The 15,946-nt window shown below is 35.8% G+C and overlaps 1 protein-coding gene across 6 annotated transcripts in view; it reads right to left on the bottom strand.

Moving 5' to 3' along the window:
- Positions 1 to 15,946, bottom strand: part of RGS12 (regulator of G protein signaling 12) — a 91,012-nt gene that overhangs the window by 43,602 nt on the left and 31,464 nt on the right. For 5 of the 6 annotated variants that reach the window (XM_074904427.1, XM_074904423.1, XM_074904422.1 and 2 more), the window contains one exon: positions 514 to 535. In XM_074904427.1, the coding sequence (XP_074760528.1) occupies positions 514 to 535 (22 nt within the window). Of the gene's footprint in view, positions 1 to 513; positions 536 to 10,909; positions 11,011 to 15,946 lie in introns of those variants that run through there. The other variant, XM_074904429.1, reaches the window with a different exon arrangement.

Here is a 15,946-nt window from a genome sequence, read left to right as displayed (position 1 = left end):
ACTGCAAAAGGTTCATGCCGGGATTTTACAAATATCAAATTACTTACCCCCTTCTCAAAATGCATCACACTGTAAAGAAATTTCAACCTCCATAAACGCACCAACACAGCTTACAACTTAGGAGCTAAAGTATATCTCTTCAAAAGCAAACAAGGTATGTAAAGGACAGTAAAACAGAGAACAAGATTTTATCTACCATCCAATTATATGAAAGTCTACCAGCTCTGCCTCTTTATTAGTATGAATGAAGAAGCCTAGTTATAATAAAAACGTGCATATAGAGAGAGATGTGCCACAAAAAAAAAAAAAAAATGATGCAAATAAATCAGTGAAAGTATGTGAACATAATCCTGCAATATTTTCATTGGCACAGTTCCCAAAGAAGTCACAAAGTTCTGCACCACTTTGGGCTCACATCTTGTAATATATCACCTTATTTACCACATATTATGTTGCTTAATGTGGAAAATTGATTCTTTTTCATTAGAAAAGTAAAAACAAGCTTCATCTTACCTCCATCAGAAACAGTTGCTGACTGAAATAAGAAAGAGAAAAATAAGTATTACTTAAGTTTCATGGCATTAGAAATCTCTGAGCTTCACATACTTGAAATGTTAGCTACTTTTATCATCTTATTAACAACAGATAACACGAGAGAGGAAAATCTAAAGAAACCAGCTGTTACTTTCTCACAGATGTTTCTTCCCCACCATGAAATTCACCCCAAGCCTTTTAACCCCTGTCCTGGAACTTGATCCCACTAGTATTAAGTGGACTAAGTACTTCCTGCTGTGAGTAGCTACACTATTTGTAAGAGTCCTTCTTAGATAGAGTCAATATGTTGGTATATGTGAGAAAGCAGGTACCTTAAAACTGACCTGCAAAGACTTAAAATGAAAACAACACCTCGTATACTTTAGGTTGCTGCAATATCTGGAGCTATGTAAATCAAAATTAAAATTCTGTACTTAGTCAGATGACTCTGAAAACTTCCCCTGCCAATTACTTTTGACTTCCACTGAGCCAAAAAGATGTTGAGTGTTTCCAATGAGATAGGTAAGAACTCCTCACCATCTCTACTAGGATTTTACATCAAATTTTCAAGGACAATTAGTCTTCTAGTGAAATGCTGACATTTATGTGTTTATCTACCCTAACTTCTCACCTTTGATTACAAATCGCCTCAAAGCAGCTAACATTTTTGTAAAACCAAGTAGGTGACCATTTCCCAAACATGTACTCTAGTGCTTGCACCTTGACACTCAACTGAGTGAAAGACTGGAAGGACATCTGATTTTCAGTTTTCAGTTTGTATTGCTTTTAAATGGCTATGAAAAATCATTATTATTTCAGTTTGCAGAATCTTTTCTTGATGATTTAAAGTGTCTTTGAACCTTTAAATAACTTTCTAAATAGTTAAAAAAATAGCTCTCTTATTTTGTACTGCTTTTTTACAAGTTAGGAAAGAATGCCCTATAATATCTACAATTTCTTCAAGATGAAAAACACACAGAAAAAAAAAAACAAAACATATGTACACAGCTGAGGAGAAAAGCTATCCCCCCATAGTTTGTCTTTATTTTCCAGCCTTGGCAACAAACGTTCCCTCTCCCCTTCAAAATTCACAAAAAACTTTTGGTAATCCTTAAAAGAATGGTATCGTCTCCATTCTTTCTCTTTTTTATTTCACTGCAGGATCTCATACTGCTGTAAGATACTACTTGTTATAAACTCTTGTGGCCATACCATTCACATCATCAACAGAGGATGTGATGTAGTTTTTAACACATGTATTCTGGAACTTTCAAAGTTTAAACTAGTCGCTATTGACATCATTCCTCTCGTCCTAGTTCAGATAAACACAAACACATCTTTCATGGAAAAGATTAAATAAATGATGGCATTTCTTGCTTAACTACACAAAACTAAATGTTTCTGAATATGTGAATCATAATAATATAATCAAAAGTGCCTCTCACTTGTTTTTAACAGTACTATTTCAGATATCAGAAGAGTACTTCTGTTTTGGGAACATTTCTTCAGTAAGGCTTAGAACATCTTTTCTACTTCTATTTTGCATGTAAACCTACAAGCAAATTATGCATTCAAGAAGCCATAACTTAACTCATGTTTGTAATTTAGAAAATTTAATTTACATTCCTGAAATATGTTTTATAAATGATTGTTTTTAATTTCTCATTCACATACTGTACAGAACAGCTGATGAATAAACAATTTCAATGTCATTTCTCAAAGAATGTAGGATGACTCAAAGTAACAGTATCAGTTTACACATTAGACAGCAAAATATAAAAATACTTTCACATTATATACATTTTAGGAATGGCCATTTACTTCATCAGCTTGCATGACTCTAGATTCAAACACCAAGTACAAGTCTCATTCATGTTTTTGAAAGGTATCAAGTAAAATTAATTGGATTCTCATGATAGTAAAAAGAATATTTACCCTACTTTTTTAAAAAACTGGGAATTTAACAATTGTAAAATATGATTTTAAAAGAAAAACTATGTGATTTCATATAAAAGCTCAAATATTACAGTAATAGTACCACTTAATTAAGTTCTATGAGATACAGATTTTTAACCTCAATCCATGTAGCATAAGTTAATGCAGTGAGCCTTCTAAACACCATAGCTTGGTTTTGCGTGTTATTTCAAATGCTTTGGCTAATGCACATTACATTACATTACATCTTAAAATCCCCCCAAGCAAGGCTTTGGTAATTATTATGTTTAAAGATTTTAAAAAAAAAAAAAAAGTACCCATAGGAAGAACAGAATTTCTTATCTAAATATAAACCACCTATTTCTGTGCTATTAAGATATTTCAAATTTCCTTTTGGCTTTGATATATTCTAACTATACAGTATTTTTTTTACATTACAGTGTCACTAAAACTACCCAGCATGTACCAAGCATTACCAGTTTACTTCTGTAGATCACAGAATAAAATTTATTTTAAGAACATTCCTTTAAATTCATCTATGTAACTGAACTAAATCTACTGAATTCAACAAAATCAGCTAGAAACTAAAGTTTGTAATTATTGTGTAAGAATTCACAGTAGTATGTTCAAAACATGTTTGTGAGTACTTAGAAATCGTAATATAAACCTAACAGAAATTGCTTGCAGTCCACATTTAGACAAAGAAGTTTCTCTTCTACACTGTTCATCTGAAACTTGTCTAGATTTGTCCAAAGGTGTAAGTTGCAAGACCAGATTTTTTTAAATACTATGATGATCTCATTTTTAAAATTCACTATATGTTTGGGGCTGTTTTTCATTCTTCATCAGTTACACTTACCACCACTGGAGGCTCTTCAGGACAAAATTTGATCTACTATGAAGTTTGATTATTTGACGAAATTGAACACTTACCAAACACTTACCAAATACCTATTAAGAACTACCTATTAAAAAGGCATATGTTGAACAGTTTCTGTATGTAGCCATTTCTGAAAGATGAGGAAGGACATGGTATGACCCCGTGCCAGTTACAGTGATGACTTAAAAAGAAGTATTCAAGTATTTAATTCCAAATGACAGGACATATATGTATTAATTTTGTGAATGTACATATGAACTATCACCCAGAGATAAAATCTAACTGCATTCAACTTCAAATCTTTCACAACCAGATAAGAACTTAAATTAATTCTTCAAATTACCCTGACTTCCAAAGTCATTTAAGAAAAAAGCCCATGGTATATGCCAGGAGTCTGATGGTAGCAAATTAGCAAAATTTTTAAAATAAATCTAGTTTGGGAAAACTAAAATGTCTTCCAGTATATCCCTCATGGGAACTCTGCTTGCTCACCTAGCTGGATTAGCAGCTGAGGTATACAGACACACACACACACACACCCCCCCCCAAAGGTGGAGGATGCAACTCTCTTCCCTAGACTGCAGGGCAAGATCTTGGTCCCTGTGATCCAAGTGAGGAGAGCTCCGTGCCAGGGCCAGCAAGCTGAATGGTGGCTTCCCAGTTATCATTCACCATAAAAGATGTTCTAGGTCTCTGCAAACTGGCAAATGCTTCGGCATATAATAGATAGCATAAAGTTCTGATTAAGAGAAAACATGTCAAGTTTCTCTTTGTATCATCTCTCTTTGCTGGGTGGAAAAAACAGAAGGGCCCATGATTTTTTTGATGTCATGTTCAGGATCTGCTTGCAACAAATCTAAAAGAGAATTAGCTTACAACAATTTACAGGGAGAACACTACTTTATGAGTACATAAGATTTTTTGCAGAATAGAAATACACAACATAATCTCTTGTACCAACAGGGTAAAAAGGGAGAGAGGGCATAAAAGAGAATAATTCATAAGGTTGAAACAGCCTGTATCTTTTAGCTTTCATGGTCTATAACCTGCTAGATGTGTGCACCACTGCATGAAACTAGTCTGATGACATCTTTCAGCTGACAGAAACTCTTATCCAGAAAATCCACCTAGTTCCATTTTACATGGATCAGGTCCCAGGAAACTCTGTAAATACTATCAAAGTCTGCCATAATACCATGATGCAGAGAACAAAAAATACCCTACCCATATCCCAGATATTATGCTGAGCAAATAAATCCATGTGTACAGACTACCCAGATAACACAATACAACAATGTCCTTTTTCTCCACCTTAAGATTTGTCATTCAAGTTAAAGTCATGCTCGTGAGTAGAACAAAGGGAAAGATAGGGATGTCAGGATGGGTGACACATACTAGGAAACACCAGGCCTTAGCAATAAAATGAAGCAACATGAAATCATCTGTGCTAATGGAGTGTGGGTGAGTGCTTTCCTGAGTCAAAAAAGACCTATCTATTTCCAACTCCTTCTGAAGATGCAGAAGGATAAAATCTGTGAGAGTGAAGATGTATTCCTCTCTCCTATCCTAACAATGACAAAAATCACAGACTAAATAAAAACATCTATTTCTTTCCTGGGCACCCAGAAAGATTCAGAGAAAAAGGAATTAAAAACTACCTCTGTATCCTTTCTGAAGTACACATACCAAAGTACATGTATCAACTTTTTGCTGCATCCGAAGAATTCCCTGACTGCAGCCCTCAGAATCTGTTAGACTTATCTAGTACAATAGTATACTACATACTATTTTACAAAAGCCCTGATAATTAAGGCTTTCATCTTGGAATAGCATACCTAGCTCCACCAACCTTCTAAGCTGATTTTCTCATATGATTTCAAGATACAAAATAAGTTTGGGAAACTTGTCATGTTCTTTAAGAAATGAAGCACTGAAGATTTACTGACTGAATACAAATAGCCAACTTTCAAACATTCTGTCACTTAGCTCAGGGAAAGCCTAGCACTCAGTCGACTGTCTGCTTGCATCTAGCTTTGTTCAAACTCCTTATTAAATCACCTGAAGCAACTTCTCCTTTTGCCAAGGTATGCATTATGAGCGGGTCCCTACATCTTCAGTCACATTACTCTGGGACTTATGTTACATACATGTATTTTTATCCTTTTAAATACTTTACAGCATTAACACTGTATAAATACCATGAACTCCAGTGATCTCTGGGTGGGAGATCATGTCTCAAAATATGGTATACACTGTTCTAACATTTTAAATAAAGTCATATTACTTATAAATTATTGCTAGATTTTCCTTCTAGCAAATAATCTCGAATGTACTTCTCACCTAAATATTAGAGTAATATTACAGTATTTTTATCCTCGCTTTAAAATATTATTGCAATCAATTTCATGATTTAGAATTCTATGAGAAGGATGCCCCTTCAGAATGCCACTTAAAGGAGGACTATTACATAATTTGTCTTTTCAATTCTCTACCACCAAATTAGTGCATTTATAGTAGTTAATACGAAAGCATTATAGATGTAAGAACTCTCAAGGAAAAAAAAAATACAGTAAAACTACTGTACAATAATTGTACTGAATACATTCTTTTCTGAAGGGTAAGTATTTTTGACAAATATGTGAATCTATAAAAACAACATATGAACAGTAAATGATGTGACATTTGGAATTCCTTTAAGAAATAAATGTTTAACTTTTTACCCCAAACAAAACCTGTCTTACCACATATAAACACAGTGCCTAAAATGCCAAATCCATCCCTAAAATTATTTTGATAAAGATATATACAAAACATATACAGTTTTACCTGAAGATATAATATTGATATAATAGTACAGAAAGCATGTACAAAATACATTGCACAGAATTTAAAAATAGGCACAGATTATAAACATACTGTTTTTTCAGCTTTACACATATTGGGCACAGTTCATAAACACATCTCAAAATCTGAATGTTAGTTGGTACATTAAGATTCCCTCTTCTCTGATAATAAAACCCAGTGTTTGCATTTACAAAGGAATTTTAACTCAAATACTATAAAATAAGAAAGCTTAAAGGCTAAGCAAAAAGCATTCGCAAGCTGATAACATTATTTTCTAATTTCTTGCCAATAACAATAGCTTCTTCTAATTTCTCACTGAAACGATGCCTTGCCTTAGCTAAATATAATTCATATCACTTACCCGCTCTTCGTAAGAAACAGCAGTTATTTTTCCTAACAGTACTCTTCCTAAATTCATCTTCACTTAATATGGAAAAAGCATTTCCTTAACACATCAGCTTCTCAAAGATTAAACTAAAAAATTCAACCCTGTTCCATGCCTGTACATGCCAGTAAAGTTTAAAGGCATTTCGTATGAAGTTCTATTTTACTCCCTTTATGTTACCCATAGCAACAGGCCAATGCAGGAAGCTGTGGTTCGTCAGGGATTTAGATTAGATCTCAATTATCTCTCACCAGAAAAGCTAGATCATTTTATATAAATCATGCTGATTGTATTTTAAAACGTTTCCTCAACAAATCAGGAGAATAAAATGATGTTGAATTGTGTGATAGTCCTATATTCAATAAAACAGATTTCCAAGACAGTTTTCAGAAAAACATTAGTTGATCACCCTAACATTAGTTATAGAAACATTTACATAGTAAACCACTATTTTCAGAGGTTTACATAATGCAAGCCAGAATAAAGCAGGACCTCAAACGGTCTATTCTGCTTAACTTTTCAGTGGTTAATACTATAAATTGCATGCAAAAATCCGCAGTACAAGGAAACTTGGCACATTTGGTAAAACCTAGGAGCAGCCTGTTGTCCCTAAAGACAAAATTCTCCTTTCAGAAACCAACTGATATTCTGCCCTTCCTTCCTCACTACCTGATCCTGTGCTCAACTGATGTCAAGACAGTTCTGTGCACAGCGCCTTAGGAACAGAAAGCAAAATAGGCTACTTGTAATGTAAGAGGGAAGTGCTATTACCTTGCCTGTGACAGCAGTGTCTTCAAGAGACTGTATATGGAAAGTATAGGATTTCATCAAGTTTGCTGCTATTCCCAAGTAAATAGCTGTAGGACGTAAAACATTCATTGCTGGTTTTTAAGCAATCAGAATACAATTTTCTGCTAAAAATAAACACCAGAATTGCAAACTGGGAATGATTAGTGGGCATTTTTATGCTAGTAGGATGTTGTTAAAGCCAAGGTGGACTTAACTAGTAGTAGTTTAGGAAAGAGAAATCTTTTCCCTTGTTCAATGCAGCATGTGGAATCCCCATCCATACAGCTCCTAGGTTGAGCCTCTGATATAAAAACAACCCTATGAAGAAGGCAAATATTACTCTGAATTTATATAGAGAGAAAATGAGGCAAAAAGAAGTTAAGAGCCTTTACTCAAGATCTCACGGTAAGATTGGCATGCAAAAGACAATCCAATTCTGCACATCTTCCCATTTCTGAATTTAGGATGAAGAGACTTTGTTAACAGAAAAACTCAATCTTCTCAATTTAATTTAGAGTGATCAGAGAAGAAATTTTAAGTTAATTGTAGATGAAAACAGAGGAAGCATACTTTAACCAGCATTCCAGAGACATAAGCAAATTGACATAAGCAATGGACAAAGTTAATTTTATGATTGATTACTTAATTGAATAGGTACACCACTGCACCTCTGAATGCTGTCCTCTACAAGTATTTAATACCATGAAAAAATGCAATGGAAATAAATGGGTGGGTAGACAGGAAGCAATGTGTTTTAGAGATTACACCCTCCATTATTTTAGGATTTAAGAAGCAAATGCCCTATGATACTTGCACAGACTTCACTAACCGGTGAGGATGTTACCCAAAAGGACACCAGAATGATTAGGAGAAAAGTAACCCCACATGCAGTGGGATGTAGCTGCAAGGCTAGCAGTTCATCAGAGCAACTGTAGTGAACACTGTTAGGAATACTGTGTGTGGGCAATGTTTTATACATTCTAGGCACTCATACTAGGAGTTATAAACCTAATAATCCTTTAGTTTAAACAGACCTTTAGAGTTGTTGATTTTATTTCATTGAACTAAGCGTTGCACGTCCACATTTTTTCCATACAGTAACTCTACTAGCACCACAAATACGCTCTACCAATTAGACAGTGCCAGTTAATGGTAATGGCTATGAAATGTCATGTGACTCTGAAAGTCCTTAAAAAAATTCATATCCCTTTACATTTTCACAGGTTATTTCAGCAGCTGCCACATTCAAAATCTTGTGATTTTGTGTACCATATTTGTAAACCAGGCAGGCAACTCAAAGTTCAAAGGTCAAAAGCAGAAGGAATGTTAATTCGCAAAGCTATTAATGGAAAGTGTTAAAATATGACACAACAGCTTTAAAAACCTTATTCAGATATACCAAAGACGACATTTGTAAACCCACATCCATCTGCTTAGAAGCTAAACTGTGGGAAGGGGTAGAGACCCCAAGTATGGTTGATCTGTTTTTCTCTTCTACACTCCCTCCACTTCCTGCTCATATTTTCTTTTGTACATTTCTTTTCAGAGCTGAAAAAGTCAAAGACAGAGTAACAGGAAGCATGGATAAGTTTTAACTTGTCAAAAGATCAATAGGACTTAATACATCCCTGACTCATAAAAGAAGAAAACACACAGAGAAAACACCAGGCAACTAGAAAGAGGCAATCCCCTGGACCAGCTCCCTAGTCACACGAATTCCTAAAGTAAATTTGATATTGGCAGACTGCACCATTAAAAAACTTCAATCTCATCGATATTAAGTATTTTTTATCTCATATTAAAGAAAGTAGCAACTATTTGCATGAAAGCCAAAGAAAAAATATCTGTTAAGGATATGATTTAGCTCACTGACCCTAGTTACTGAAATAAAAGCAGGAGTATTAAAAGCCTACACACACATTAAGAAAACTTTGCTATAAAATAAAATGTTTTTTTCCCTAGTTCTCCAAATTCTCTATAATCCGTCTAGATATATTTTTGTCAGTGCTTTGTCGGTGACTCAACAATAAACAGACCCTATATGTGCTACTGATTAAAAGAGGGAAGATTCTCTTACAGCATTGTGGTTTCCCCCTCTACCAGTTTTAAAGACAAAAGTCCTTCCTATTCCTCGGCTATATTAATGAAAAATATTTTCAAGCCAAACTATTTGGAACTTGTTCGTGTATAAATAACTGAAATACAAGGCGCCTTGTCAAATACTAAGACTTCCCATACAATAAATTCAGTGAAGCAAAAGGACTGGATGCAAACTGCTGTTCCGAGTGCCCTCTGCTGTCTGCCTACACTTCTGAAACTGATGTATGCATTTTAAAGTGCTACATTCAGGAAGATTTGCCATCCAGAAATCTACTCTAAAAACAAATATTTGGTTTTGAAGGCCGTATTGTAAACTTTGAAAAATACTTCTGTAGAGTCTGACCGTAAACTGATAATAAAAAGACACTTTTTCAAACATGTTTTTTAAATACTTTTTTCCCCTTCTGTTGATAAACATTTTTAGGCGACTGAATTCTCTCCACTAATAAAAACATGCAGAAACATCGTAACTTGGACATCCGGATGGAAGGCAACTTACAGCCCAATAGTAAATTACAATTAAATTACATATTAAGAAGGATATGATTAAGTGACAGATCACTGAAACAGATTAAGCCACTACTCAATTGCCTACTACTGCAGATGAAGCCTCTAAGAATCAATAGATTTTGAGGAAATCAATGTAAAACTGAGCATGAAAACTACTAATTTTTCAGTAAACAATGCATATACATCTTCCTAAGCCTTGCAATTGTTTCTTTCCTTTTTCATGTTAAAAACTGATAGTTTTGCTGCTATATTTCTAACATTAAAGACAATTATGCTCTGAGATATATAGACATAAAGCATAAGACTGTAATGTCAAAACTTGATAACACAGCCAGGACCTTTACAAAATATGTGTTTTCTGAGCAACAAGAAACTAAAACTGCTCTGAAGTCTCTACACATCAGAAATTTTATAATCTATAAGTACTTTTCACTTATTTTCAGTTATTTTAATAACTCATACCATCTGGATTCAGTTTTATTGGATAAAAAACCAGTTGGAAGAAAAAAAATCACTTTAGCTGCACACCTTACAAAAACGCTGTAACAATTAGAAGGTAACTTATGGCATTCTTGCTTTACGGAGACACATGTACAAATACAGTGAAAATTAAAATGAAAGATTTATAAAAACCTTAATTAGAAAAGTATGTATCTACTATACTCACTCCACATTTTAAAAACAATACAATGCTAAAAAGATATTTAAAACATGTCAGTAAAAATGGTGTATTCTTAATTTCATAATAGAGCTTATATAGAAAGTCAACTTAAATACTTATACTTACGAACTCTGTCTCTTTAAAACCTCATTGAATCCTTAGAAGCACTATTTATCATATTTCACTGCAAGATTTCTTAGCTCGGAAGACTACTCATTAAACCATATTCCTGTTTTCTGTTCACTTTAGACAAACAAAACTTTATACTTACAGACACTTGACTGTCAGTAAAAGTTTTCTCCATGTATAAAGTTTAATAGCTCATTGTTAAGAAACAGTCCCTTCAACTTTATTATTACGCTCTTTCTGAACACATATTTACTTCTTCCAGAGTCCAGTAAAAAAATGAAGCTTCTCTGTCTGTTACCCTATCAACACCTCTCCCATTCTCCTCCCTCCCCAGCACATTCTCCGCCCTCAATACTGGTTTTGTATCTTCTCATCAAAAGGAACAGGCAGCTTTTAAAATGGTGTTTAGGCAGGTCCTGTGTAACAATAAAGTTTCTGTAAAGACAACAGCATGCTGCTGAGGAATCTGCTAATGTGAAATGCATTCTGTAAGGGCCTACAGGACTCTGTCTTAAACGTTTGTCCAAACTTGTTTAAGCATTGAGTCAACGTTGTTTTCTCCTCCAAAGTATTCTCTTTTTTAATACATTCCCCTTTGATGAGTATATTATCTGAATGAACTAGGTCATCAATCCCTATTAAAAATACTTCAAATATAATCTAAAAATACTTTTTAAAAAGAAAAATTGTTAAAACTTGTAGGACTGACAGCAAATTTCTTTCAGTTTCTGGCATGTAGGTACGTGTCTCAGTATGATTACAATCACATGTATGCATATTATGCAATCTATCTCATCCTACCAAAACGTTCTGTGTTCTTTTGAGTAAGCAGGGCATTGGCATTTACAAGGATCGCGTTCCAAGTGAAACATGATTCTCATAATTTTCAATACCACACCTACTCTCCAGACAGACCAGCAATATCTGTGTAGTTTCAGAAAGAAATGCACAGACTTTCTGCCCAACAAATAATGCTTAAATATCATCCTTATGCAGTTCCTCAGTCCAGAGGGAAGTAGAGAATGGGATTTTTACTGTATTTTTTTAAGTAGCATAAGAACAGGTGAAATGTTTTGATTATTTAATATTTAATAAAAAGCTGTAACTCCTTTAGTAGAAGCTCCACAGGTGACTCCTTTTTTTAAAAACAAACAAACAAACAAACAAAAAACTTCACTGGACTGATAAATCCATAAGGACAGTGAAAATTAAATGGTACCTACCTCTAGCCAAAATTCCAGGCATTTAAGCATGAAGACATGGTCAGAAACAATGCACAGATAGCTACAGTGCCATTATTTTGTGCTCCATGTATTCTGTGATTATTCTTTAGAAATACCAATTCAGTTCATTCAGTAAGGCCTTAAGTTATTCCTTAACATTAACCAGGCTTCACAGAGCAAAAATCCCTCCTTACTCCCATTAGCATGTGACACAACAGGAAGAGCAGCCAAGGGAGGGCAGAACAGAGAGGTATGAAACCAGTCACCCAGTTCCTCATTCCCACCTGGGAACTGCATGGGCTGTTTTACAGCAGAAGCTCTAACCGGGAAAACTGCAGCTTCCCTCTCCCTCAGACAGCTGTAGCACAAAGAATAAATGCTCCCAGAGCCCACAGCAGTTACTCTGCACTAGGAGACACTATGGTCAGCAAGACTTTTACTTTACAAACAAGTTTACATCAAATGAAACGTAACACAGCTTCCTGTGCCAAAAGTACAATCCATAATTCCACAGTTAAGGAGATGCAATATCCATCCTTGAGTCTAAGAACATAACTTGTTCAGAACAGGGCTTTATCAAACCCACTATTATGTTTCCAGTAGGTGGCCACACATGGGAGTCTACCAAGGAGTAGGACAGGACAACATATAGAACAGTTCCCTGATTACATTCTCCCAGACTCTAGGTATTTTTAGTTCAGGACATTTCCTGACCCTGGTGTGGTTTGTCTCCTTAATGATCCCCAGTGGCTCTCTTTTCCAAACACTTGTCCACTTTCCCCCCCAGGACATGCAAATTTCTTGCATCTACAGCACTTGGTGGTGAGGAGTCCCACAGACCGACTCACCTCCTGCATGAACAATCGTGTTCTGTTTGTTTTGCTCCTGGCTCCAGCTACCTTTAATTAATGGTGCTGACTTCTTGTCCCAAAGGAGACAGTGAGCAGTCAATCCCAAGTTCTTTTTCTATGCTACCCATGATTTTGTACTCTTTCTTACACCTTTCTGAACCTTTTTGACTTCTAATGTATCATAATGTTTTTGAAATAAAGAGGCCAGGAGTGGGCAAATCAGATGTATGTGGGTTTTTTCCCTCTATTCCTTCCCTATTCATAACACAGGATTTTGTTTCATTGCTACTGTACTGAGCTGATGTTTTCATGCAATTCTCCCTTATAACTCAAAGACCTCACTTCTGAGAAGAAACAGTCAGTTCAGAAACATATATATCATTTGATATATGAAGCTGGGGCTATTTTGCCTCATTTGCATTGCTCTACATTTATCTGCATATATTTTCATCTGTCATTTTGTTGTCCAGTCATTTAGTCTTATAAAAGCAGCCTACTCTCATCTTCAGAGACTGCTCTTGTCCTTATTACCTTGAGTGACTTCATCTCACTGCTCACCTTCTTGGGAGGAGCCTTAAAAGATGGACTTGAATCAACAAGTCTAACATAAGAAACTGAAGCAAGGGCCAACCTTAAGTGGCAAATAACAGTGGGGTTTCAATAACAGACCCCAGTGAAGTAAGGTATTATTCTGCCTTAATGTCATGTGCTTCATGAATTAGACCCAGAAAAGCAAACAGTTTCAGTTCAAAGAGAGTAAGATCAATTTTAAAAGAACACTACATTCCCAAGGTTATGGAGAAAGACACCCCTGAGAGGTTGGCAACCTCAGAGTCCCAGTTCTGCGAGCACTGACTGTTTCCTCACTACTTAAGGAAACAAGAAACAAAAGAACAGAGCCTAAACCAAGGTCTGATACCTTATATGGCTGAACTAAGGGATATGATCCCTCTGTAGCTTCAGGTGGTTCCTTTAACTTGTTCACCCTGGCTGATCTTTCTAGTTCCACAAACGTGACTGTATCAGAGATGTTGACAGCTTCTGAATTCACCTGCATCCATTTAATCACAAATCTTAAGAATGGCAGTACTGGCTACGGACAAGAAGTAAGGCCTGCTACCTGAGGATTTATGCAGAATGCAAGATCTTACCTAGTTCCCCAAAAGCATATACTGTGCCTCTGGTTCTGTAACAGAAATTGGCTTGTGTTGCAGAGCCAAGCCCAGAGGCAATAAGGCTTGGACAGCACTTGAGTGGCAGGGTCAGACAATGTAATAATTGCTTCCTCAGGAAGAAATGTCTCCATACAGTGCCAACTCTCTTTGCACATATGGAGACTCAATCCCCTGTGGAATCCATCCTAGGCAACTCTGTTGGCTTCTTCTCAAGCACCAAAGTATAGGATGAGCAGTGCAGTGATGAGCACTGCCATATGCACCTCACAAAAAAACTAGTGATGAGATCCAGCACTCAGCACATTCTCTGACTACTCCACTTTTTACATGTAAATTTACACAGCAAATTTCTCCAGAATCTGAAATAAAGAAAACACAAAAGCAGGAGAAAACAGTAAAATTACCAAAGTATGGTCATTTTACCAATTGCAATAACAGAAAACCTGATTATTCTCATTCTCTGGAAAAAAATAAATCACAGAGTATAACATTCTGGATTGTATCTAGAAATAAGTATCTCACATTCACAATAAAGTTACACACAACTGTACTCATCTGTTGACCAACCCACATTTGTCAGACACTTTTTACAAAACAGTATGAAGAACATAACTTTTCATGATAAAGTCTGTAAATGTAAGGAAAACTTGAGAGCATATATATTGGTAATCTTTTAAAAATCATGGTACAATATAAAATACTAGCAAAGGCTTAATATTAATGCTAGTGAACAATCTGTGGAAAAAATAAATAAATGTATACTGCTAGCATGATGTTTTCCTTTAGGGAGTAACAATGAATATAACTAAAGTACCTGATAAGATCACACATGCCAAAATAAAAGCCTGTAGATCATCTAGAGTTTGAAATTCTTAATAGCGCAGTCAAGAGAACCGAATGTGAACAAATTATGCTCTTGGAAGTCTTTAAGACATACTAAGAATGAGGACAGCAAAAAAAAAAATGTCTAAGAGATAACACAGGCATCATCCAGAATGAGATAATGGCAACCTGCAGACCATACTGGCTATATCTGTACTAGTCACATAAACAGCACCATAAGCTATTGTGCAGTTCCAAAGACAGCTGGTGCTTTCTGGCCACTACAACACCACCACGCTCTCCCAGCCTCCTATCAAACAAGTTGGTTGCATCCAAACTGCCTGCTGGGCACAGCCATGTCAGCTATTAGGGCTAACTTCTAAACCAAGTCTGAAATCATTTGAGAAAATACACTAGCTGTCCCAGGACGACTCTAACAATGTGACAGTACAAACATTGCAATGCCCCGCCTGCCCCCATGTCCTGGCACTGTTTCCTTTACCAGCCCCTCTGCAGCATGGTGGGAACCCAGCCAACTCCAGCCAGGGCTGTAACAGTCGGAGGTCTGAACAGAGCAGAAGAATGCCTGGCAGAAACCACTGGATGCTTTCAAAGCCTTACTGATCGGCTCCATCACCACAAATGGTACAGTAATTCAAGGTAAAGAAATCAATGTTTAATGTCATGACTAACTTCCACTATTTAAATCTATATATTATAGTTCAGCAAGAGGGTTTGAGCTGTTACAGCAAGTGACTGTAAAATCACTAAGCACACATCTTACGCTTTGCACTGGTTTAAAAGCTGACCCCCAGTGGCACACTTCAAGAAACTGGATCTCTTTTCCGCTGCTATTCCACCCAGCCAAGCTCTAGCAAAGGGAAAAGAAACAAAGAACCTAGGCTATGGTCACAGATTCATGAGGCTTCCAGTGTTAGGGGCTGGACTGCGTTAGCATTTGGACTTCAGAATATCCATATATGAGACAGGAGTAGCCCTTTAAGAACTCTATTATTAGCATGCTAAAAATACAGAACTATCTTTTACATACAAAAATGGAGATTTTATTGTCGCATGCTGTTTTATTTCACAAACTGGCCTTTTCTCT

The sequence above is a fragment of the Athene noctua genome, chromosome 4 (genome assembly GCF_965140245.1).
Source record: "Athene noctua chromosome 4, bAthNoc1.hap1.1, whole genome shotgun sequence".
In the NCBI taxonomy this organism is placed as follows: domain Eukaryota; kingdom Metazoa; phylum Chordata; class Aves; order Strigiformes; family Strigidae; genus Athene; species Athene noctua.
Note: the sequence above shows the minus strand (reverse complement) of the source record. Positions and strands in the feature narration are given on the sequence as shown.